The 27,428-nt window shown below is 37.9% G+C and overlaps 1 protein-coding gene across 23 annotated transcripts in view; it reads left to right on the top strand.

The window, feature by feature from the left end:
- The window catches only part of IQSEC1 (IQ motif and Sec7 domain ArfGEF 1), a 465,124-nt gene that overhangs the window by 185,977 nt on the left and 251,719 nt on the right, over positions 1 to 27,428 (top strand). For 6 of the 23 annotated variants that reach the window (XM_072989683.2, XM_078385370.1, XM_072989694.2 and 3 more), the window contains one exon: positions 10,151 to 10,237. The exons of 13 other annotated variants lie outside the window; for them this stretch is intronic. In XM_072989683.2, the coding sequence (XP_072845784.2) occupies positions 10,151 to 10,237 (87 nt within the window). Of the gene's footprint in view, positions 1 to 10,150; positions 10,238 to 18,179; positions 18,291 to 19,543; positions 19,665 to 20,117; positions 20,265 to 27,428 lie in introns of those variants that run through there. 4 more of the 23 variants (XM_078385369.1, XM_078385385.1, XM_078385367.1 and 1 more) reach the window with 3 other exon arrangements.

Genomic DNA, 27,428 nt, shown 5'->3' on the forward strand with positions numbered 1-27,428 from the left:
CTTGGCTTTAGTTCAGGTAGCTTGGCTTAGCTAGCTTCTGGATCAAGCTTTGGCAAGACTGCAGCCCATTTCAGATGTGTTTTGTGAAGATATTTGTAGTGGTTAATTTCTTATTCCAGAGTATTGGTTTTAATGAGATTTTTGGTTTTTGATGATTGAACTCATAGAGTAAAAGTAGAAAGAATGCCTTTACATATGTTGCAGTTTTGATGCCAGTTTTACTTGCTGAGGCTAAGGTAAGAATTCCATCAATGTGATAATTTGTACAATTCTACAACATGTGAGATACATTTGTATTAATTTGTAGGAGTTTTGATTTTTGTTGGAGTCAGCAAATATTATGCAGCCTTTGCCTATGCATCGCCTTGCTACATGGAATATGTGGATGCGCCCAATAGAGTGTCCAGTATAGAAGTACTACAACATGTTTTGGTGATTGTTTGCACAAATAATATCAAGAATGATCAAGAATGTCACCATACATATAAATGCATTGTATGAATATGTTATGGCTTTTAATCGGTGCTGAATTCTGTGGCTTACAGTACATTACTTATTTGTCTTGCGCGGTCTACTAAGGTTTCTGTTTAGAGGTTATTTTCTTTGCAAACTATTGAATTTGCATTTTTAAAGCCAAATTCTTCCCACATGTAGCAGTGACAGGACCATATGGTTATTTTTTGGTAAAACGCAAGTCCTCATCTCTTTTCATCTCAACTTTCCATCGGAGGGAGTATATGGGGAAAATATTTAATCTGTCAAACAAGTCAAAACATTTGCGTCTGGAATACTGTGTACATTGGTCTATATGAAAGAATACATTAATCCTTTTGAAGGTATTTATAATAAGTGCAGATTAAATTAAGGCTGTGTGGAGTGTATCCTGAAGTCCAAGGATTGCTCATGTCATTATTTGTATTTATATATAGATACTTAAGAGCTCAGAGAGAGAGAGAGAGAGAGAGATGATATTGTGTTTTCAGAAATCTTGTTTTCAGTCCTAAGTGAAAGAGATGTATTCATATTACACATAATAGACAATGGTACAGGATAAAAACTTTGCTTCACATTAGATGTTTTCTTTTTGCTGTTACTTCCATGCAGTTATTTTTCCTTCTGCACTCAAGAGAAATTCCATGAATTACTGCTATAGAAAGGCAAATTTGTTTTTTTACTGTATTTATACATGTGATTATATTGATGAATTATATTGATGAATTAGGATTGGAATTAGTAATGAACTAGTACTGGAATTAGTAATGTAATAGAAGACACATGCACACAGAAACACATATTTCTAACTTCCTTCACATATAGTTCAGCTAATTCTAAAACTATTTTGCCATATTAGTATTTTTCTTCCTTGGCATTCTTCAGATTGTTCATACAGCAGCTTTCAAACAGAACAACAAAACAGCTTAATCCTAAAAAAAGTGCAGTCATAAGAACTATGATGGGAATTAAATACTCAAAAGAATAGATGGTAGTCTATTAACAGTTTAATTAAATTTGACCTAAAGAATGCTAAGTAGGTTGAGTATTTTCTGACAGTTGCAGTTTATACTGGCATCTCCTGGTGTGTACTGAGATAAAGCTAAAAGTGATAACTCTGAGGTAACAGAATGGAAAGGAATGGTTTATGCTGCTCTTGTAGCACACTATTGTCATAATTATGAAGTGCCACATACATTAAAAAACAGTGTTAGAAAAATATAGTAGGTAAGAAGATATTGGTTACTGGACTAACCTGTGATTGCCTAGATTTTGGCTATATAAACATACAGCCTTCTTTCATCTCTAGCACAGCCATTTGCTGAAGGTTTTCAATGAGTTATGACCTATTTAAAACTGGTGGATAAAAATAACATCAGCGCATATGACTCAGAAAGAAATACTACTAACAATTGTGTTGTTAAGGCTGCATTCTCTAGAAAGGCTACAGATTATGTCTCTTAATGATAGACACAACTATACTCTCCTCCCCATTTTTTAATTCCCTTAGTGATTGATACCCTGTTTCCCTGAAAATAAGACTTAACCTGAAAATAAGCCCTAGTATGATTTTTCTGGATGCGCAAAATAAATCCTAGTTAAGTAAAACCCCACCTTCCACCATTGTGCAGCAACCAGAAGATGACATGACTGCATTTGAATAAATGTAGATTGTTGTATATGAAAGCAATAAAAAGGTCCCCTGAAAATAAGCCCTAATGCATTTTTGGAGCAAAAATTAAAATAAGACCCATCTTATTTTCAGGAAAACACGGTACATTCACCAGGGGATTAAAATATAAAGGTTAAAAGATGGTGGTCATGATGGTGATGTGATCGTAATCATGATCTTGAGCCCTGTCTACGTAAAGGCAGGTCCTCATCTCCTGTAAGATCTACTTAGATCCTTTAAGGCTTGTAATGTAGTAGCAAGTTACAGGAAAAAGCTCTGAAATCCGTGCTATGGGGGGGACACTAAATATCTGTGAAACACTTCTCATATGTGGTTGAATGGTGATTATATTGGACTTCTTTTTGTACAATTTTACAAGCAAGTATATGGTTATCAATAGGAATATTCTCCAGAGTGAAGCAAAGTGTTGATTAACTTTATTTCAGTCTCTTTCATGTGTGATGGCTCTCTCTCCTTTTATTTTTAGCATTTTACTCTATAGCAGTTAGTCACAAATTATGCTAGACAGTAAATGTATCAAGTCAAGATGTTTTATACCACTAAAATGGTATATCTGATAGTGACCTGACTGTATGCGATCCATGGATGATGTGGGAGCCAAAACAAGACAAGTAGATTAAGTTTGTATGGGCACAATGTAATTAAATATCTCTTTATAGTCTTGGATTGTGGCTTGTATAACAAGACTTTGGGCACAACTCAGTCTCCTATGTTTCTGCTCCAGCAGCACTGCTGCACCATGGTCCCCACGCTAACACAGCCCGAAGGACATACCAAACTGAGCTGGGTTAGCTCTTTTCCCACAACAGTGCTATAAACAAGCCCTGCTCACAGGAGTGGGGAGAGCAGCATTGTTGGCACAGCTTTCCACTGCCTGCATTGGTCTAAACAGCATAGGCTCTGTACTTTGCTAGATTAACACTGTGAGTTTTGAGTGAAGCTGTCCTTTGCAGCTTTCCACACACTGGTAGCTGCAGTGGCAATCCTGGTCCAGAGATCAGTGTCTGGTGGCAGGATCAGTGATGTGTGTTCAGTCGTTTAGTCGTGTCCGACTCTTCGTGACCCCATGGACCAGAGCACGCCAGGCCCTCCTATCTTCCACCGCCTCCCAGAGTTGTGTCAAATTCATGTTGGTTGCTTCAATGACACTGTCCAACCATCTCATCCTCGGTCGTCTCCTTCTCCTCTTGCCTTCACACTTTCCCAGCATCAAAGTCTTTTCCAAGGAGTCTTCTCTTCTCATGAGATGGCCAAAGTACTGGAGCCTCAGCTTCAGGATCTGTCCTTCCAATGAGCACTCGGGGTTGATTTCCTTTAGAATTGATAGGTTTGTTCTCTTTGCAGTCCAGGGAACTCTCAAGAGTCTCCTCCAGCACCACAATTCAAAGGCATCAATTCTTCGGCAGTCAGCTTTCTTTATGGTCCAGCTCTCACTTCCATACAACACTACAGGAAAAACCATAGCTTTGACTATTCGGACTTTTGTTGGCAAGGTGATGTCTCTGCTTTTTAAGATGCTGTCAAGGTTTGTCATTGCTTTCCTCCCAAGAAGCAGGCGTCTTTTAATTTCGGGGCTGCTTTCTCCATCTGCAGTGATCATGGAGTCCAAGAAAGTAAAATCTGTCACTGCCTCCATATCTTCCCCTTCTATTTCCCAGGAGGTGATGGGACCAGTGGCCATGATCTTAGTTTTTTTGATGTTGAGTTTTAGACCGTTTTTTGCACTCTCCTCTTTCACCCTCATTACAAGGTTCTTTAGTTCCTCCTCACTTTCCGCCATCAGAGTGGTATCATCTGCATATCGGAGGTTGTTGATATTTCTTCCTGCAATCTTTCAACAACAGGCGAATGTTTATCTAAGTCAGGAAGCAATCCTTGTATTTTGCATTCTAGTGTAGTCCAAAGCCTGCATGATGTTTGGAGGGACTAGAGGGGAAACAAGTTGTCCTCTCATGCCAAGCTGGACATAATTTTTGGGAGGTTCCTTGTATATGTTGAGTTTGGGACTAGGACTGTGGATGTCTCTACTTTGTCTGCTCCTGATTAAGCCTGGCAGTGATTTCCATGAAATATGGTAGCTTTAATACTCCGCTCTTTGGACTTGTATTGTGGAGCTTGGCTTCACATTTCAGTGTACTGTATCTGAATTGCCAGTTTAGCTATGCAAGTGCAACCTAGATCACACTTGCTATGATTATGATGTGTGACACATAGTTTCATGTGTATTGGTTGCAATTTGGGGTGACTTGCTCTACCTCTGTTAAATGTAATAATCTATTGAAACACTGGTAGGTTAGCAGTGAATTTCATTAATATTCCTATGTAAATTTTTAACTTGTTCACATATAGAAAATTGATACTTTTTCTACAATAGCATTTTAAAGATAATACTGCATTACCTCATATATATTGTTTTAACTGGTTTCAGATGACTCTATATGTTCTAAGTATTTGTATATTCTAACGAAGATCTCTGTGATTCAAACTCTGTGAACCTGTGCAGCACCTGTACTGTGTAAGACTATTCAGAGGCAAGGACTATGCCTAGAGATCAGGTGATATTTTGCTTCTGCTACTCAGATTTAAGTAGCCTGCTTTTAATAACTAAGGCTTATATTTTACCAGCCTTAGCCCCTTTCGGGGGTGGCATCAATCAAGGAGCTCTCCTTATCAGGGTTCTCTAACAAGCTTCAGATCTTGTCTTTAATCAAAACTTGTGTTCAGATAACTCTTAGTTGTAATTATATCAGGTAAGGGAGCATTTGTTTTGATAGACTACAGTACACTGAATCCCTTCATTGTTATTAAGGAACCAGAATTTGAAGTAGCTACATAAATTTTGTCAAAAACGGTGGTGTTTCAGTCTGATGTTTCCTATTAAGAGGAAAGCTCTAGGAGAAAGATAAGACAATTCTTACAGCTGGAATTCCAATAAATAACCTATATGTTTAGGAAGTACTGTAGTCCTATTAACAGTTATATGTGTTGCTCTCCACTGACTTCAGTTACATACTATATGCATGAGTATCTAGGAGCACACCAACAGCCTTAATTATTTTATTATCATAAGTGTATGCTTATGATAATAAAATAATATGCATAAATGAAGTGCACAACTATAAAAATATAAAATTTTTCTGCAAAAGTGGTCCTGTATATATGAATTTTGGACATAAATTTATTTTGTGTGTTTTTAAATTAACTTCCATGTCAGTATTTAATGTATATATTCAAATGTGTTTGCCTCAAAATGAAATAAAGTTCTGCAGAAATGAATGACTGCATGCCAATGCAAAAGCAACTGGCCCTCGCTACATCTGTAAGAATATATATATTTAAATAATCATGAATGTCTGAATAATCATGAATGGTTTATAATGAATCCCAGGTTATGTCAGACTTCGGGAGTGATCTCCTAGAAGTATACAGTTTTACAGTTGAAAGTTACTTGTTGGAGTGTCTTTCCCCAGTGTCATCTGCCCTACCCACTGGATCATCATAGGCAAAGTTCTTTCAGGTGGCCACCGTGAGGGAAGCCCGTAATTCACCTACTAGAAGTAGGGTCTTCTTCACGGTGGCCTCAACCTTGTGGAACCAGCTTCCAGAGGAGCACCTGGCCACCTCCCTGTGGACATTCAGGAGGTAACTGAAGACGTGGCTTTTCAGGAAGGCTTTCCACACCAACCCTAGCTTACCACCTTTTGTCAGCCACTTTTTTTGTTCTATTGCTTTAGCACCATCTGGTTTATTGATTAGTTGCTATTAGCCGCCTAGAGTGGTCCTCACCCGACCAGATAGGTGGGATATAAATAAAATAAATAAAAAAATAAATAAACACTGGATAATGATTTAAATAGTTTAATGTTATCTTGAATTTTTTTTTAATTTTGAACTGTGCAGAGTAGTGCTTTGGCACTAATGGGGAGAGGTATACAAATTTAAGTACTGTATAATTTACTTGTCTGAGAAAAGTGCCTTTCCACGCAGGGCTACTGCTGAAGGCAAATGCACAAGACAAACCTATTCAAGAGCAAAAATTCATGTTAAGGATAACTTTACATTTAATTTGTTCTGCTGCCATTATTCAAACATTAGAATGGTTTTCTGATAAGAGGAACATTCATCTTGGACAATCCAGAAAGCTTCAGTATTCAGTAGTATGTTCTCTGATTCATTTACTAGGATATAAATACTGTACATATTGCTGCTGCTGCTTGACTGTTATGTACAGTCAAGTTGGTTCTGACATTCACTGATCCTTGTAGGGTTTTCAAAGAATATGAGATGTTCAAGGAGTGGTTTACCGTTGCCACCTCTCCAGTGAGTTTACAAGGCATTGTAATTATTTGACCCCAAGTCTTCTGAGTCCTTCCTGATACTCTATCCACTGCATCACCATTGCTCTCATAAATACATACTTCATTATTTTGGAAATTAGTACGGGAACTTTGAAATAGTACTGGAAGATGAAATTGCAGATCACCTATGTAAATAAAAGACCATTTGGATTAAGGAAATTTTTAAAACTATATGGGAAGGATGTCATTATAATTTTAAAACAGTGGTTCTGTTTAAGATAAGGACTATTGTTAAAATGTGTGGAAACCATTTCAACCTTTCTGTGTCTCAGTTAGACTTCCCAATTTTTCAGCTGTCATCTCTCTTCTTATAGCAATTCATGCAATCCTGCTTCCAAAAAGGGATGTGCATAACTTTCTTCAGAAGTGTCATACTCTTTAATTGTCCTTGGTCTGAGTGTTTGGACAAAACTGAACAATTGGAAGCTGGAAACTGAAAGTACATGAAATCAGATAGCTACTGAGAACAAAAGTGGGGAGACATGACATGACATGCAAGAATTCAGTAATGGTACATCTGGGCATATATGAAGTGCATTTTCATAGCTATCAAGCAGCTGTAGCTGCTATACTCCCCATGTTCTTGGAATTACAGGATAAAGCTTTCAATGTGATCTATATATAATAAGGTATCAACAATTCTCACTTTAGAAAACAAATGATGGCTATCTCCACTGCTTCCCGTCCAAAATAATCCAGAATACTTGAATTCTCCTCTCATTAAGCACTCAATTTTACCCTCTCACTTCCATTCCAGGAGCTTCCAATTGCACTCCTCTTTCTGGAGGGGAGTGAAGGTTTGTTTGTTTGTTTGTTTGTTTATACCCTGCCTCTCTGGTCATTTCGACCACTCTAGGTTCCTAAATACCTCTTTGCAAGTGCCTTACTTACCATGGAGCATCTGCCGCTTTCTGTTCTCAAAACTTAGAGCACATGCTTGCATTTGAATATGTATCCTGCGATGCTTTTTTCCTACACAAATGTGTTCCCAGCTTCTTCTCCCTTGCATCATTAGCCTCATTCTGGTCCAAACACCAATACATCCTTTTTATCTATTAGCCAGTTTTATCACTCTTATCTTGTGTCTGCAACCTCCTCTTTACTCCCCAACACTCTCACATCTCAGTAATTGATTAGAAACAGAATGAAGCCATGAATAGGAAACATGTGACCTTCCAGATAGACCGTCTGGATTGGCTGGAGTTCTGCCATCCCTCAGTATTGATGAAACTGATGAAATTGCAGTGGAACAAAATCTGGAGGGTCACATATTCCTCAAAGTGAATTAGTGAATCAAACCATATCAGCATAGACAGGCATTTAGCACCAAGGAGAAATATTTAATGGGATAGCACCAACGTTCTGTCTAACTTTCAGCCCCGCTGGGCGTGGCTCCTCCTCTCATGCACACGGCTTCGCCCCTACATGCACATGTGACTCTGCCCCCCCACACACGCTGGGTTTCATTGCAACTAGAACCTAACATGATTGCTGTATGGAGGAGGAAGACAGCTGTGCGGAGGGAAGCAGAGTTGTGCACATGTGTGCACACCCACAGTAGCGGGAACCTTGGATAGGGCTGTTTTGAATTTCAGATTTATTTCTAAGAATCCATTTTGTTTACAATGTAAATGATAATAATGATGAATTTTAAAAACTAATTCCTTGCAAAACAATTCATTAAGCTGTAGAATTAATTTTTTTTAGTACTGGCAAGACCTTCCATAAAGCTCCTCATACATGTACCATATTTGCCTGCTAAATATGACTAAACTAGAATATTTTGGATGATTTTGGATTACTAAAACAAGTGATTGATATTACTGGTATTTGTAACAATGGCCAAAATTTTCTTATGGAGCTGTGCAAAGGATCTGCCTTTCTTCTTTTACTTGCAAACATACAAACTCAACCATCCATGTTTGATATAATATTTGTTATCAAACGCTATCTAGGATTACAGCACCTGTATTATGATACCTGTAAGAGTTCCGTTTTCCTCTTATACTTCATTTATATGGTGACTTACTAAGGGATCTCCGTCATGATAAAGTACTTCAAGTGTGGACATCTGTTTCCAAATATATGGAAGAAGATTCATTTTGATGTCATGTTGCTAGTCTGAGTTTTGGAGCAATTGGGCCTTCATTTTTAAAAGATTAGTTTGATTCCTGCCTCTTTCTAGAGAAAGACAGCATGACATTTTCTGGTTAACTCTTCTTTTTAATGTTTTTAAGAGGATAACTTCACAAAACTGTCTCTGTAATCAGCGAAACTAAGAATAAATTATTTGGTCTTCCTGTTGTTGTTGGGTTGTTGTGGGTTTTTTTAAGCTCCCAGGAAACTGTTGTGAGGAAAAGAAACAAAAGTGTCAAAGTGGTGTACGTCTACGTTTAGTATTTTAATCTTGTCATAAATAGTCTCCAATATCATTTGCACAATGATCACAACTCTCAAAGACAGTATTTTTTTTCCCCAAACCAATTACTTTTGTCTTGCAAAATTGCGATCAAATATCCAGATTACAACACTCAGGAAACTGAGATTATGTTTCATCATATGGTATTTTTTATACAAAATTAAGTTTGAGGTGTATGTATGCATGTACAGTATTTACTGCATTTACACACCCCTCTATAGCTTGAAACACTGTTAGAGCAGGTAAAAGTAAAAATTATAAGAGGTAAGACAGCCTCTAACCCAGGTTTAAAATCTAAAAATACGTAGAAGGGAGGGAAATAGGGGGAGGGAAAAGAAAACAAAGTTTTGCCCACAAGTTCTTAGTGTTTTCAGGTTCCTCAGGCTAGTAGAGTAGCTGCTGGAGACCATCTAAGGAAAGACTAAGCCTATAAAATGTTCCACATAAGGCTCAGTTATGCTGCTTTGTAGTTTGCATTTTTAGCATGCTTTCTTTTGCTATATAATTTTCTGTTGCTGTGCTTTTTAATTTAAGTTATTTTCTTGTGTTTTGTTTTACTCAATTAGTTGTAGACATATACTGGGAAATAACATTTAAAGTAATTTTTCATAACCCAAAGCCTAGGAAACATATCTTCAGGCTTGAATCTATGGTATTTTGAAAAGGCATGTAGGATATTGCGTAATTACGTAAGAAGCTGTTAGTTTATTTTCGGAAACTATGCTATAAGAACATTAACATTATATTTTTATTCTAGTATCTAATTATTTCCTAGTGCCTGACAGCATAGTCTAATCTGGACTAACCTGAAAGAACAGCTGGGCTGGTGCAGAGTAATCTACAGATCTTGTTTTGCATAGCCAATCCTTAACCTTTACCTTCACTAGTACTGTTCCACATACTATACCAAAAATGTCAATTTAAAAATTTGTTACATATTAACCTTTTCTCCCCCAACAAGAATAATTTGACTTTCCATAACTGTCACTCATCAAACTCATTTCTGATAGATATATCTACTGTGGGGGGCTCCTCCCCATGTTTTCCAGGATTTTAAATTATTTTTTCCTCATATAAAGTACAATCTTACTAAAATTTCTAGATATAACCATTAGCACCTACCTTTCCATTTAGAAAGCCCCTTACTAGACACTCAGTGTGTTGACTTTGTTTTTCCTTGTGTCGTAGGTCTTTAAATACTCTGCACCAGTTTTGCTGTCCAGCTCCATTGTACCATACCCAGCTAACTGTCCCTGCCACATACTCAGAGTACAGGTAAGAGTAGTTACAGTCCACTCACTTGTTCCTTTCAGAGAGAGGACAAATCAGTCATTCATTAATTCTTGATAGTTCTGCAAGATAAACATTTGTTATAAAAATCACAGCACAAGGAATCGATGAGTGGGTTTTTAATGTAAGTCATAGTAATGTAAGTCATTTATAGTGTAGCCTTAGGCAGATTTTATAAAGACAAGATAGTGTACAGTCCCCTCCCCTTTCCCCCCCAATACTATGATACTTCCAGAGTGCTTGAGAAAAGCCTTTATCTGTCGCTGCCTGGCTCTTCCCCTTCCCCTACACCTTGGCATGCCTTGGGCAGGCAAAAGAGAAGTTACATGCTGCAGCTGAAGGTATCTTGCCAACACTTCCCTGGAGCATCTTTTCTGGTAACAGTCGGAAGAAGAGGGACAACACGCATGTCCCTTCTGCCAAGGAGGTGTGGGAGAGGGGGAATTTGCAGGATCAGGGTAACCCCTCTCTGTTCTTGAGTGCTTGCAGAGGATGTTCCAACTGTACAAGTGCCCTCTCCTCAAATTTTTTTACATCTGTGCACCAGGGTTCCTTCCTTGATGCAAGAGTGTTCAGTCCAAACAAGTATGAGTAAACTTTTACTCTTTAACAGTGTTTTGCGAACTACTAAACCAAAAAAAACCTGCAACAGAAAGACTTTTCCCATGTAAAGCAAGCTTTGTAATGGCTGAGCTACATGTGGTTCCTCGTCGCAATGTGCAATTGTTTGATCTTCAGACATTAGGGACTTGTTTTGGCAGCATACATGGGATTTAACCTATACTTTAAAATATGGAATTCAGAGAAAAACAGCCAGACATTTTGTTAAACTGCAATAGATTACAATGCCAGAAAAACATCAATGAGTTTCAGTTTACCTTTTCAATACCTCTCCTGCAGAATAGAAAACACATATTCTAATGGCAGAGTAGTGCACATATTTTTTAAAATACTAGCATGAGAATCTAAAGCTAAATCAGAATATGAATTAATCCAGTTTGCATTCATTTGGGGAGAGTGCAGGAAAAATTCAGAAACCGGGCATGACTTCAGCACAGAGTTGTTATCTGTCCTGTGGGAGTGAAAGCAGGCACTTACCGTAATTTTTTTCTTTTCTTGAAAGTTTTTAAAAAAGCCACCTGAGATGGCAATGGTACTTTTTTTTCTAGCGGTAAGCACATATAACAGTGCAAAGAGAATACAGGCAGGTATTCATTTGCAATGGTATATTATGAGTCCTGATCTTTTCCAAACTCTGCATTGTTTATAATTTCTGTTGCAACATACAGTAGTACACAAAATCTAGTATATAGTACCTTCAAACTGATTTTTTTAATTCACTAATATAGATGATAACTGAGTCATGTCCTTCGTTGTCTACTGTTATCCCTAGTCCTACTTTAGGCAGCACCAATACCTCTTGATAATAACGGAATTGTCCAGTCCCCTTCTGCTGACCAAAATAAACAGACAAGGCGCAGGGAGGCACATGCACTCTGGTTTAAAATACAACTACCGCCTTTCAAATTAGATTCTCCATGTTTAGTCCCCAATCTGGAATGGGGAGAGGCTACAGAGTCCATCAGATGGAGGTAGCATGCTGCTCATTGCTCATACATGCAACAAACTAGTCTTTCCCTTTCCTTTGTAAATTCACAACATACAGAAAATATTATTTCTAGCATGCAGGCTTCTGTAAACTATCTTCCCTGAGTAGACTTTTGACACAATTTTGTTCTATACCTGTGGTGCAATTTCTCATGACTGACTTAAATATTTACATTGCACAAAATTCTTAATGAGGGATTTAAAAATTACAAATGAACTGGATATTTTATTTCTTTTATCAATAAAGTTAATTTAGGTTAGGTAGTAATCGTTTGCCAGCTCATGAATAACATTCAGATCAAATCTTGGTAGTTTGGTACCGTGTTGAATATCTTTTGACTCACTATTTAGGAAGAAAGAAAAAAAACTAGCAATGAATCCTAAATCTGTAAATGCGTGTATATAATTAAAATGTCTGTTTCTCACATTTCACATACTACATATTGTTTTCCATATTTTCAGTCTGTTCATCTGTTTGTCTTTCTGGTTCGTTTTCTTCCATGAAACTATTTGAAAACAGTGAATGTGTCATCCACTTGTATGTACTCCCAGTAGAGGTCAGCAAACTGGCTCAACCCAGCTCAAACAGGAAATGGGTTAGTTTTAAAACATAACTTGGCCTTTGCTGTTAAATAGTCACATAGGACACCAAGTGTATTGAGTCAAAAGCTGCCTACAAACTGTGTAATTTAACTGTTAGGAGTTCTGTACATGCTATAGGGGAGCAGGATGGTGTTTTATTTTTCCTTGGGATGCAAGAAGAAATGTTTTTCAAGCACCTGGGAGATCAAGTGTATGGCTATTAGTCTGCATTGATCTCAGCTGGCCACAAGTTATATGCACTACTGCTGCAGCCAGGCGGTGCTTCTGTAGCCCTTCAGTAGGAAATACTTTTTATGCTGAAGTTGATTTCTTTGTGGGGGGAAAAAACTTTTAAAGGACACTTCACCCTCTGTTTTGTCCAGTGATGGCTTTAGTGCAGAGAATATGGTTTGCAATCATTTTAGAATTATGTAATTATTACAGCATAATCTTTAGAATAAAATTTCCTAATAAAATAAACATTAACTTATCTGCTACTTTAATGCATAACATATATAATAATATTTGTTGTTTAGTTGTTAAGTCGTGTCCGACTCTTTGTGACCCCATGGACCAGAGCACGCCAGGCCCTTCTGTTTTCCACTGCCTCCCAGAGTTTGGTCAAATTTATGTTGGTAACTTTGATGACACTGTCCAACCATCTCGTCCTCTGTTGTCCCCTTCTCCTCTTGCCTTCACACTTTCCCAATATCAGGGGCTTTTCCAGGGAGTCTTTTCTTCTCATGAGATGGCCAAAGTATTGGAGCCTCAGCTTCAGGATCTGCCCTTCCAGTGAGCACTCAGGATTGATTTCCTTCAAAATGGATAGGTTTGTTCTCTTGCAGACCAGGGGACTCTCAAGAATCTCCTCCAGCACCACAATTCAAAAGCATCAATTTTTCTGTGGCCATCCTTCTTTATGGTCCAGCTCTCTCATACATTGCTACTGAAAAAAACATTGCTTTGACTATGCGGACCTTTGTCGACAAGGTGATGTCTCTGCTTTTTAAGATGCTGTCTAGATTTATCATCGCTTTCCTCCCAAAAGTCTTTTAATTTTAAGGCTGCTGTCACCATCAGCAGTGATCATGGAGCCCAAGAAAGTAAGATCTGTCAACTGCGTCCTTATCATAATAATATTTATTAAACATTAATGTCCTTCTCTCTGTAAGACGTTCAGCCAAATACCTGTGTGTTGCATCAATAAGCCTCCATCTGTTCAGTAACATCCTTGATCTGACTAGACATAATGATGAAAAAATGAAGTTGAAAAGCAACAAAATTTTTCTCAATTCCAGGGCAATGTATGATAATTACCTTGGATTTGAATTTTCTTTAGTATTCAACTAGCTCCCCCCACAAATAAATGGGACTTAATATGATTCCACACAATACGCTGCAAAGGCCTCTATTTGCTGAAAAAATACTGTAAGAGACTTATTCATTTTAAACATGTATAAATGTTCTCTTATATAGTTCAAATTATACCCAGTGCGTTTTAATACAGTAGGCAGAGTGATGGACTCAAGAGGCCTGAGTTCAAATCCCTGCTCAGCCATGGAAACTCACTGGGGGTGTGGAACTTGTAAAACCACTCCTTAAACATTCCACTTACTTTGAAAGTCCTTTACGGTCACTGTAAGTCAATTCTGCCTTGATGCTGTGCAATAACAGCAGTTTGGATAGCTGTCTGGATAGTTTACTGTGTTAGGTATTAGAACTCGAGGTTGTGAGTTTAATTCCCCGTTATGGCCCCTAGAAGAGTTAGCCTGTGTAGCACTGGGCAAGATGTAAAGTCCCAGGGTATCCCATGGTAGCAAACCCTGAAAAGGGTCAGAATTAACTTGGGGACACACAATTATTAATAATTATAATTCAAGTAGTTAGCTGGACAGCTCATGAATTAGGTATCTTGCTCTGGCATCAGAGGTTTGGAGTTTGATTCCCCACTGTGCTTCCTGTCATAAAAGCCATCGTGTGTACTCTTGAGCAAGCTGCACTGTCACAGGACAGCCACAGAAGAAAGAAATGGTAAACCATTTTTGTTTACTCGATTTAGAAAGCCCCTTACTAGAAAAACATTGGAAAGGGTCACCACAAGTCAGAATCAACTTGATAGCAGGCAATTATTTTTATTCTTCTTCTTATTATTATAGTTCAGCAGTTTTTTTCTTTACCGCAGACCCCCTTTAAATACCTTTCGTTGCCATGGGCCATCAAGATGTAATTCAAGATTTAAAACTGTAAAGTGCACCAAATATTTATTTAAAGTTTCTTATGTAGGATCCTCAAATTTGAAGAGAATGGAGAAATAAATTAATCTATTAATTCACACACTCCAGTTATATTTTTATTGGAATAATTCCACACAAATTGATGATTGTGGTGGTGGTGGTGGTGACGACGACGACGACGACGACGACGACGACGATGACAACAACAACAACAACAACAACCTGGACTGCAGGGAGAACAAACCTATCAATTCTAAAGGAGGTCAAACCTGGGTGCTTGCTGGAGGGACGGATCCTGAAGCTGGGGCTCCAGTACTTTGGCCATCTCATGAGAAGAGAAGACTCCTTGGAAAAGACCTTGATGTTGGGCAAGTGTGAAGGCAGGAGGAGAAGGGAACGACAGAGGATAAGATGGTTGGACAGTGTCATCGAAGCAACCAATATTAATTTGACACAATTCCGGGAGGCAGTGGAGGATAGGGGGGCCTGGCGTGCTCTGGTCCATGGGGTCACGAAGAGTCGGACACAACTAAATGACTAAACAACAACAACAATTTAATTATTGCTGGAGAAACAATAATTAAAACTGAAATTATAAGGACATAAAATAGCTGAAATTTGTATTTTGAGTTCTTACTCTACATTATTCAAACGGTTTGTACTTATTTTTAAGATAAATGAGAGCAGAGAATGATTTTTCACCCAAGTGTATCATTTACGAAAAGAATCAATACTTTCATAGCTTTCTTCGATAATTCCGAAAAATCTGCTTTTAAGTGAGCCCAGAAATTTGGATGGGACTGTTCCCTGAACACAAATAAGCAAGTGAAATTAAGATTTTGTCCTACATTTCCTTTCTTTCTTTCTTTCTTTCTTTCTTTCTTTCTTTCTTTCTTTCTTTCTTTCTTTCTTTCTTTCTTTCTTTCTTTCTTTCTTTCTTTCTTTCTTTCTTTCTTTCTTTCTTTCAATAAGCAGTTGTTGACAAAAGCAGGTTGTCTTCTGTTTATTGTTATGGCCTTATTCAGATATTAGGAATTTGTGAATATTCACCACAAATTCCCCATGTAAGTTGAGATCCTAACATTCTAAGGTCCACAAATAGAGCTATATAGACTTGTTGCCCTCCACACAACTGGAAATGGAGGAGGCAGACAGGAAGACCCCTCTCTACCCATGGTGGGTACACATGGATTCCTATTATCTGAATATAGATATAGTGTTGATATGGATATTGGTGATTGAAACATTCAAAAAGTTTAAATTCTTTGTGAACATTGACACTTCCTAGTACTAGTAGGAGTAGTGATGGGTTGGACATGAATTTTGAAACTATTTCATCTGCCTGTTCTCATGGTGAGTGCTTGTTAAAAGCTATGCCTGATCTCAGAATTGCTTTACAAATCCATTTGCTGCCTGTTAATGACCTGTCAACTTCTTACGTATTCATATTCTAATAGAAATCAAACTGCTTCAAATTCGTATTTTAAATTGGTTTATATTTAATGGGGAGCACAGTGCTGAATGAAAAACATGAATGGCTATTCAGTTTGTGAGGGTTCTAAGTGTGGATCTACATTTACTCCAAATAAATCTCCAAATTTATTAGATTTTGCAATAGGGGGTAGCATTTATTGGATTATTTAATAACAGTCCAGCATCAGCGAATATGTTCCGAGCTTTCTCCCCATCTGACAACTGGTCAACCGGGGGGTTCCAATCTTCAAACTTAAAAGGGTTTCCACTCTGAACATTACAAGGACCGGGCCACTCAGGCAGGATGTCCGGGTTTAATAATAATCCTTCCTCCCCTTCCAATAGGGGAGTGGTATCCTTCTCTCGTAAGTCCACCCAGTCACACTTTCTCGATCCCCCTCTGATGCATCTCCCACATCCTCCATTCCAACCTCTCTCTCTGCTCCCTCTCAATCTTCTCCTTCTCTTCCCTTAACGTCCGCCACTCCTTAGTCTCTTTCTCAACCCAATATGATGCTTTGGGAGTGAGTTCTCTCCTCCTCCGTGCATCCGCTTCTTCCTTTGGAATTCTTAGCTTTTCCCCTTGCCCCGCCCAAGGGTCTTCTATCCAAATCCATTCCCAATTTCCCGGTAACTCCCCTTCTCCTCCTTTTATATCTCCCAACCCAGCCTCCACTCCTACACACCCTTTTTCTCCCATGCCCACCAAGAGAGTCCCGGTCTCTTTAACCGTTAGTTCGTTTAAACCCTTCTCTATGTTCCCCAGGTCTGGTCCAGGTGGTCTTCTCTTCCTGGGTGGGGGAACTGGCAGGGTCTAACTTTCTTTCTCAGCGGTTGGCAGGAGGGACGGCACTCCCATGAGAGGGGTCTCTCTCTCACAATTCTAGTCTCACACAGTTCTAACTTTAGATTTCTAGTTTAAATTGAAAAAAATAAGCCAGATGAATAAAATCAGCAGGAAAAAAATAATTTATTAATATTAATGGAGAACTATTAAGAAACAATTGTGCTTTCTTGAAATCAGAAAATCTTCTGATTTTGCAATTATCTAATCAGTAGCATTTTATTCACAACAATGTTCTTTCCCCAGCAGAATACAGTGGTGCCTCGCTTAATGAGCGCACCGTTTAACGAAGAATCCGTATAGCGATCCCTTTTTGGGGATCGCTATACGGATCTGCCCCAATCGCCGCACTCGCTTTGCGACGATTGGGGCGTCCGGCGGCCATTTTGGAGCCGCCGAACAGCTGATCGGCGGCTCCAAAATGGCCGCCGGACGCGAAAACATCGCTGGAGGGGTAGGTTTGGACGCTTATTGGAACGCATTAAACTAAGTTTAATGCGTTCCAATAGGCTTTCCTTACCCGCACAGCGATGTTTTCGTATAGCGAAGGTTAATCTGGAACGGATTAACCTCGCTATACGGGGCACCACTGTACATAATTTATCTTTATTTATTTATTTATTTATTTTATATCCCGCCTATCTAGTCCCTCAGGACCACTCTAGGCGGCCACAGTTTGAGACATAAATAAAGAATTAAAAGTTTTTTAAACCATAACTACTACAAGGAAGCCTTTATTACTTAGTTATATGGACAGATAAAATTCTTTTATATCTAGGAAACATTAGATAAAAATACAGGTAATTTGCTAAAGTATAGAGCTGGTTATTGATGGAAGAAAGTGATACTAACTTGAGTTCTTTTATGCACACAGTTAACACATACACGTGGAAGACATTCACTTAAGTCCATAGACAACCTGTTACTGAATTTCCTTAAATCATTGCTTTGTTTTGCTTTGATCTCTTTTTTAGCATATGTGGATTTATTTTAATCTCTCTAAGCATTGAAGTAATGACATGAGAGCTCTCATTATAATCATGCTGACCATCCAACATTTACATATCTTTTTTATTTTACTGGTGCTTCTGACACTCATATCCATTACTCAAAACACATTATATAAAGAATATGATACAAAAACACTCTGAAAATGGAGACTTTCTCTCTTCTTTTCTCCCCTCAGTGATGCCTGTGAAAGCAAAAAGATATAGCAATGGATGTTATAGTACAAAGAAAATCCCTTCATTTTCTTGCAGTACCTACATTCCCAGTGTTTGCTCTCCACCTCTATGAGGTAAAATCCTTATTCTGGGAATACTTGTTTGTTCTCAATGGCAATAATTTTTGTTTTATTTTGTTTTAACAAATCACAATGTCTAACATTTCCTCAGTGTTCTGCTTCAAAAGCAACAGAAGAGATGGTCAACCATGGTTCTTATCCTGATACAAAGGTGTAATGAATTCTCACATATTTTCTTGTCCTCAATGAAAATAGATATCTTGCTATATCAGCATGCCCTGTTTAAAAAAAACCAGTAGTCACTGCAAGATTTTTAATTTCTACATGAAAAGACAAGCACTTTTAAAAAATCAGCAATGGCATTTTCAGAAGGGGAAAAAAGCCTGCATTCACAGTGCCAAAAGACTGTGTTTTGTTTTAAATATATAATAAAATACAGGTTTTTCTGCACAAAACATAAGGCTTTCTATGGAAAAACAACAACCCGCTTATCTTTATTTTTCATCAAGAGAAGTGCTGAAATGTGTGAAAATCCATGGAAACTATCATCCTGTCATCCACCACAGAGAAAGCATTTCAGATTATCGTCTAACCTGCAAGAATGAAATAAAGGGACACGATGGCTTTAGAGAAGTTTCCTATGATACAAAGGAGCTGACACGTGGTGGAAAATGATCCAAGTTTATGTAATACATTTTTATAAAAAATATGTAATCAAAACTGCATGGGCATGATTACACCTTTTTGTACTCTTAGCATACGTTTCTCTTCATTATTGCTTTCATACAGTAAATTCCCATGTAGAAACATATTTTCAAAGTTCAGAATGGAAAGAACAATGGTAGGAATGGAAGTGTGAAAAAATCCTAAAATTGAAAATTTTCTAATGGATTGTTCATTGTTAGGGGAGAGGGTCTTAACACCATCTCTATCTCACTCTATTTGAAAAGATTTTAGGCTAGTATGATATCCAGAATTCTTAGTAAAGCTATTTCCCAAATTAGATTTCCCATCAGGCCCCAAATCACTGGCCATGATGTACACATTTGAGTTTTCATTTTTTACAGTATGGAGTGTGAGTTACTTCTGAAAGTGAAACAGTTTTTAGAAGTAGTTTATCGAGCAGCCAAAGAAACAAAATAGTCAGAGTGTCCCACCTGAATTGTTTCCTCTTCGCCTTAGCTGTGTATTACATATACACTGCAGATATGAAATATGCAGCAAACGCAATAAAGGGGAGTGTTTTGTCTTTAGATTTTAGTACTTTCCCTTTTTTTACTATATACCTTTCCATCCCTCTTCTTTAGCTGTTTAATTAAAGGAAATGGCCACAGGTGGTGGTTCTGACAAAGAAGTGACTTCGTGCAAGCTTCCTGATAAGCCGGCATCCTTTCCTCCTACCGTAGAGTACTATATAGCTTTACAGATGTAGGTATTCCGCATTGCTTTTGTATTTTAAGTGTTTTGACTTCTGGTTTGTAGCATTATTCATGATGCTGGCAACTTGGGGGAAAGAAAATATTTACCTGTAATTTTTTTTAAGGAAAGTGCAATTATCTCGGCAAAACTCTTGAAGTATCCTAGTCTTATATGTATAGTTAGAAAATATTCATTTAAATTTAGGTTTCAACCAAATAAACAAAAGGTGTGTGAAGGTGAGTAAAATAAGTACTGTGTGATTGCAATGGAAGATAGAACTACCCTAACTGAAACATAAGAATGCAGGTGAAATTTTACTGAAATTCCCATTTAGTTTCTTTGTGAGCCTTGGATCTACTAATACATAATGTACAAGTGGACTGTATTGATTTAAATGATTATTATCATAACAATGTCATTTTATGATTCTATTCCCCTATCTCTTTTTCCCCTCCTTGGCAGGGAAGATAATGCCCTATATCAGTTCTGTTGTCCTCCTTCTGCGTCTAGTAGCCCATCTTCAAGATAACAGAAAACTTCTGAGTCGCTATACTGTGCAGTTAAGAGTACTACAGCTATACATTCTACTCTTTCTTCTTTCACTGGCTGGTGTGTATGGAACTTATTTGCATGGAATCTGATTTACCTTTCAGTTCAAATATACCCGGAAGGTTATATGGCTACTCAGTAATTTCCATTCTCCATTTTCTACTATATTTTCACAACTTTAAATTTATTTTATTTTTTTCTCTGAATACATATGCAGTGTCAACTAATATGTAAAACTCAATTATTTGAACTCAAATAAAAAATACCATAAATATGCATTTTGTAGTTTTATTGTATAGAGTCCTTATGGTCACTTTCATTCATACCGTACCTTAATTACCATTTGAAGGTCTTCACATAAACTTAATTCTAGCTCTCTCTTTACTTCCCAACAGTGCTCTGAACCTTTGACATATTATCAACTATACATTTAAGAAAAAGGCCAGAATGTCTCCAGTTTGGCGGATCTGGGCCACTAATATACTAGATTTCATACGAGATTTCAAAGGAATGTGTTAAAACAATTTTTCTCTAGTTTTAAGACAAATTCCTGCCTCAGCTTATTAGTTATGTATCTACTAAATTTGCTTCTGAAAGAACACTTATTCTGGAGAATGACACTGTAACACCTACCCTATTTTAAAGGGAGCATTCCGACTATCTTATTGGGCAGAATTAATTATATTTCTATGCTATATGAAAGCCCACAGGATATTTAAGGAACATGGAACTTAACAGTTCAGGTAAATGTAAGATGTCGTTCTGCAAAGTTAAGCATGAGTTTTTTTTTCCCCACAAGAAAAAAATTAACCCAAGTGGCTGGTTGCAGTTCAATATGCTAGTGAATTTCCTAACTTTTTTTATCTGATAAAATGTTTTGCTTTATATGCTTTTTGCTATTACTTCAGTACTGTCTTTCATATCAATGTGGTATTTTGGAAGAGCGCAAAACAAGCGTGTCAACGTATTCTGTGTACCATGCTTTACACAGATATGAATTGCACTTTTCCACATAATGTTGGCCTTAACAGTATTCTCATTATTAAACTCTTTCTATTGGGTGCTGATAGGAGGAAGGCATTTGCCTCCAGAATCCTGCATTTATTTCTTATTGTAGTATATATATTGTATTGTAACATACCACTATGTAGCTTTGCTTCCATCCCTGGAAAAATCTCTGCAAAGACTCTTGCTCCCACTATACATATCAAGAAATAGATGGAATGTTAATGTATGCATCTTGCTGGCATTCTTCAGCCTTTTGCTTCATTTAGGAGAGAACACTGTGCAGAGGGTAAGAATTTATTTTGTTGTGACTTGCATATCTTCTTTGCAACTATAAACAATAATTACTTCAATCCCAGTGTAGTAAGGTAGAACACTGTAATTACTCATTTGCACAACGAAGTTTTCTAGAATTGTTTAATTTGGTTGCAATTTTGTACATACACAGAGAAACAAGAATGGAAGAAACAGTTCTATATAAGAAGGATTACAGCATTCAGTTTGGGCACCAATATTCAATTTTTTAAAAGGGTTGCTGATTAGCCTGACCATAGTTATAATTAATTGTGCCCTTTTCAGTACAGTAGTTGTTTTTAATAAAGGGCGATGCAAATTAGAACTCTGCCACTAGTTGTTGCTCATAGAATAGCAGTGCATCATTCTCTTTTGTAAGCTTTCCAATTCAGAAGACAGTCTTGAAGCTTGCACACAGTTGGCATGCTAAGTCCTTTGCGCTGATGACCATAATGCCTTTAAAACAACATGTTTGTATATCTTGAATAGCTGACGTTCACTACTAAAGTACAAGCCGGATATCCTGTTTCCCTTTCAAAAGTTGCTTGTAATCATTGGAAGCATTTGTTCCCTTCATTAAGTTGTCTGAGTCTAAGCAGGCAAATTAATTGCTTCATAAAATAGAAAGAAAAAAATTCTATGGGGAGGTGGAAGTGGGGAGCAAAGCTTTCCTTTTATTTGATATTGCCATATCTGGCAGCACAGTCTCTGCCTTCTGCTGTGCATGACTGCTGATCAGCTATTCTGTCAACAAATGGGAGAGAATATAAGTACTTTTAAAAAGAAAGGAAGCTGGGTGGTAAACTTACCCTGTTTAGTAGACCATATGGGAGAAATATACAGTGATATGCAAATAATCATTTATAGAATGAAAACAACTCAGCACATTGATGGGAAATGCTCAATTTTCTTGCCACAGAATTATGTTAGGATTCAATACTGATGTATGGCACAGCCTTGGAACATCTGAACTTGTAATGAAAGAAATACATGCCTCTAATCCAAATACTGAACCATTTTCAGCATTAGCAAGAAGTAATATTCCATCCTTCTTGCCTCAAGAAAAATTACAAGATGTGCTTTTCTAAGGTAAAGGGAGTATCTCTGTTTTTAAAATAAGTGTTCTAATAATAACAGTTATAATGTGTTATGACTTATCTTTACATTCATTGTCATCTGAGTGGACTCTTCTATCAGGATTACAGACCCCACAGGGCTTCAAGAATCAGGAGTAATTAATTACTCCGTGGTGTCAGTTCCATTGGTGAATGGGCCCTGCTGGATTTCATCAACATGGCAGATTTGATTAGTTATTAAGAAGAATATTAATTTTACCTTATTCTTTATGTAAGCCCTTTTATTTATTTATTTATTTATTTATTTATTTATTTATTTGATTTTTTTACCCCGCCCCTCTAGACCATGTCTACTTCTCCAAGAAATGCAACAAAAATTGTTACGAGCCACATACTAATACATATTGCGGGGGGGGGGGAGATTTCAGTTATACTCTTGATGTATAGAGAGGCCAGTTCAGTTGTTTTCATTCTCAACTGTGAAAAACTGTGCTGTCAGGAACATTAATCCCACTCTTAGCTATTTCATCTCCCAATCAAATAGAATTAATTTGGATACCATAGTTTATCATTCAGCTGGATAGTGTGTGTTGATTAAAATGCACTTCCATTGTCTTGCTGTATGGATGTGCACACTTCCTATTCGTGCTGGAACCTCCATTAAACAATATAAAAAATGGAGGGGAGCACTGATGCAGAAGCGTTTGGGGGATAGTGAGAAGAAATTCAACATGAAATATAGTTGGCTGGTTAAAATAAATGGTCAGGTGTGATCTATTGATATAAAATCAGTGAACAATTAAATAATTTCACAGCATAGATGCAGGATGACATATGAGATGTACTGTGAACTCTCTGTGTGTACAATTTCATAGGCCTGAGAGAAGGCAGTATGAGACAAAAGGTGAAGTGTGAGTTGTAAGGATTTTTTTTAAAAAAAAAGGCATAAAAGACAGAGAGAAGCTCTGCCAGCAGCAGTAGTAGAGTTCCAGACTTAGTCTCATGGTGTGAAGGGAGGTAGGCCATGGTGTTTTTATTTATTTATTTATTTATTTATTGGACTTATATACCGCCCCATAGCGCTACAAGCACTCTCCGGGCGGTTTACAATTTTAATTATAAAGGCTACACATTGCCCCCCCAGCAAGCTGGGTACTCATTTTACCGACCTCGGAAGGATGGAAGGCTGAGTCAACCTTGAGCCGGCTACCTGGGATTTGATGTTAAGAAGCTTTCTTCCAACTTTTCTTGAGCACCCTGCAATTCCCTCCTTCGGCCACAGATGGAGTGTAGTGCATAGGCTCAATCTCTGCGTAATAACAGTATTTCCAGATAGTCTGTGATTCATGACTTGCTGCAGGTTCACAGTTGTCTCCCATACAAAATGATTTATTATTATTCAAAAATACCAGACATGGTGCATCAAAATTATAAAAAAACATTGACTGGTATTATATAACAGATACAAGTTTTAACCAAAAACCTATGTATCTGCTACGTAAATATCAGTGCTGTTCCTAATATTGCCATTTTTTTTGTAGCTCTGATGGTGTTATTTCTGAGATCTGCAACTTTTTTATAGTATTGTGTGAAATTTCTTGAAATTGTTCTCAAAGCCCAGATAATGATGGGGACCACTTAAATATGTTTCATCCACAAGTGAGATGTTTCGATTGCCATGTAATTTGTTAGTTTTTCAAATTCTTTATTTTCAACTCTGGCATGCCCTGGAATTGCAATGTCAGTGATCCAGACTTTTCTTTGTTCTATTACTACTGTGTCTGGTGTGTTATGTTCAAGGTGTCTGTTTGGATCTGGAAATCCCATAATATCTTGACTTCCTCATCTTCTGACACCTTCTCTACCTGATGTTCCCATGGGTTGATGATGATGATTGTCATTGTCGTCGTCAACCCACCTTTACCATTAGTTTCAGCTGTGATCCCACAATAGCAACACTATAGAGGAAGTCACTGGTTTATAACATGGGTTGCTAATAACAAGAATGTATATGAAACATTTTGTTTCATTCTTTACTGCTTTCTACACATTAAACATGTGATTAACACATAGTTAGTTATAAAAATACTGCTTTTAACAAACAGCAATGCTATTGTGCATTCGTCTCGCCAGAACTATAAAAATGCAACACTGTGTAAGTCATAGGAATACAAAATCTTCCTTTATTGTAGTTGGATGTGGAATACACTTAATGAATAGACTATGAATAGACTTAAACAGGAATAACTTCTACAGTATTCTAAAAGCAAAGGTCATTTGCACAAATATACATGCATATGAAAGCTAGAGGGAGCTCTGACTCAGCAAGCCTCAGAACTTTCATCATGATGCTTGAAATTCCTTTTTCAGGTTGAGCTAGTTTTAGTTTTAATTTTGGCATAACTAAATGAAAAAATAATAGTTATAGCCTTCCTGTTTTCATTTTGGTTTGAAAATAGTCACAAGAACATGGGATGTGGCTAAAATAAATGCTTTCCATCTAATCTAGTGAGTTTTTCTAGTGCATAATACTTTATCTGTTGGAGTTTAATGAAATCCTAAACATTGAGACATTTTTCTTGGTTTTTATTGACTTTTAAGATTACTCTTCATCTTAGACGTATACAAGTAAAATTCAAGAGTTGTCAGACCTCCCTATTTTCCATTCCTGCTGTATCTATAGTACCAACAGACACAGATTATGCACATAATAAATATACACGAAGGATCCTGAGGTCATAAACACAAGTTTCTCTGTCACAAAGGTGAGATATCCAGAATAAAACAGTGATGAAATACAAGATATAATGATCCTAATCACTGAAAATGCCCAAAGACTCGAGTCATTAGATCCTTTCCTTCTCTTCAGTGAGCAAGAAATTGTAATTTTGGAAGAGATTATTATCATAATCTGGCTAAAACATTTCATTATATGGGCACAAACTTTTAAAAATCAAACTACTTATTTTTCTGTGAGGTAAGGAGGGTACAGGAGTGTGCTGTGTGTCTGTGTTTGCAACAGCAGCATTCTTAGTGCTCTACATAACAATGTACTTGTGAAATGGAGGAGTCTCAGAAAACAGTTTGTAGCAGAGAATGTGGGTCAGAGCGACTGCTGTTCAAAGCAACACATTCGTAAATGGCTCTGGGCGTGGATAAACCTTTTGGTAGACATGAAATAGCTGTTTGGATTCTGGCTGTTAGATTTCTACGCAGACAAGTGAATTTCTATAGTAGTAGAAAAATGTCAGATGCTGTGAAACTGGGAGTACAGAGAGATCTGTAGGGACAGGAAAAACAAAACTAAGAGTTCTTTCTGTGAGCAAAATGCAATGTAGTGGTTTTAGATGCATTAATTGGTTTTCTTGAACATTTACAGAGAGAGAGAAAAAGCCCTTCATAGGATTTTCCACTTTGGTGTACATAGCTGTCTTCACTGAAGGAATAGTTTTTATGAAAATATATAGTATTAAAATGCTTTCCCATAAAAACTAAGGTACAGCTGGGTCTGTTAAAGTTAAATATAATTGCTTCCATTAGGTATTTTGTCTGTAGGTTTGTTTTTGTTTTCAGTTCACATTTTGGTGCTAGATTTAAAAACATGCAGGATGGGTCAATAACAAACATGATTAATATGCTGCATTTCTACTCTTGTACCTTCCATTACAGTGGTGCCTCGTTCCGGATTAACCTCGCTATGTGAAAACATCGCTAAACGGAATGTAAAAACCCATTGGAACGCATTAAACATCGTTTAATGCGTTCCAATGGGCCCTAAACTTACCGTTCAGCGAAGTTTCCTCCATAGCGGCAGCCATTTTCGCGCCCTCAGTAAGCGAGGGGAGGGTGCGAAAATGTTGCGCGCGACCATTTCGGGGCTTCCGGCGGCCATTTTGGAACCGCCTAACAGCTGATCCGTGGGCATCGCAAAGCGAAACACTTACCGATCGTCGCTATGCGAGTTTTGCCCATTGCGACCGTCTGTATGCCTCCGCATTAGCGAGCCCGAAAAAGGGATTGCTATGCGGATTCGTCGTTATACGGTGTGCTCGTTAAGCGAGGCACCACTGTATATACATTGTATATATATTACAGAAACAGTATGGGGCAAGTACACGCAATGGTTATTTCATTTCTACATGGAGACAAACACTACGTATAGTACTCGCATAATATATGTCCCCAGCACTGTGAATAAGTGCATGACTCCCTTCTCAAGTGACAAGTATCTAGATCATGGGTCTCAAACATGCGGCCTGGGGACATTTGCGGCCCGCCGGATGATAGTTTATGGCCCCCACCTTGCCTGTCCCCCCCTGAAGCACCCACGCATTCAGCCTCACCTTGCTCGCCGGTTGTCTCCCAAGATAGTGCCTCTTGCACCCTCCATCCGGAACTGCAGCCTGCCAGCCAGCCCTCCTGTCTGCCAGCTAGCAGGCTGCAGCTCCGGGTGGAGGGTGCAAGAGGCGCTGTCTTGGGGGAGAGCCAGCAAGCAAGGTGCGCTGCCAGCCCTTTTCCCCGAGCGCCTAAGCTGCTGCTGAGTGATGCCCAAGAGCAGAGCTCACTCCCGGCCCATCCTGTTATTCACAGAATGGCTAGAATTCTGTTAGTAATTGGTCCATGCATTAGTTATATCGTTTAACTTAAAAAGGTAAATTACTGCTGACTAACAAGCTGCTGGTTGTGTTACTAGGTTCATATCTGTTGTGCAATTTGATATGGGCCTTGGAACACAGCTGGTGCCTCATTACTTAATAGTAATTAATCACTGTGAGTTGTACAGTTAGTTAGTTGCCTTTATGCATGTGTAATCCAACAGGATTCTGGCCATTATGGCATATGTTTGATA

This window comes from Pogona vitticeps, chromosome 2, assembly GCF_051106095.1.
Source record: "Pogona vitticeps strain Pit_001003342236 chromosome 2, PviZW2.1, whole genome shotgun sequence".
In the NCBI taxonomy this organism is placed as follows: domain Eukaryota; kingdom Metazoa; phylum Chordata; class Lepidosauria; order Squamata; family Agamidae; genus Pogona; species Pogona vitticeps.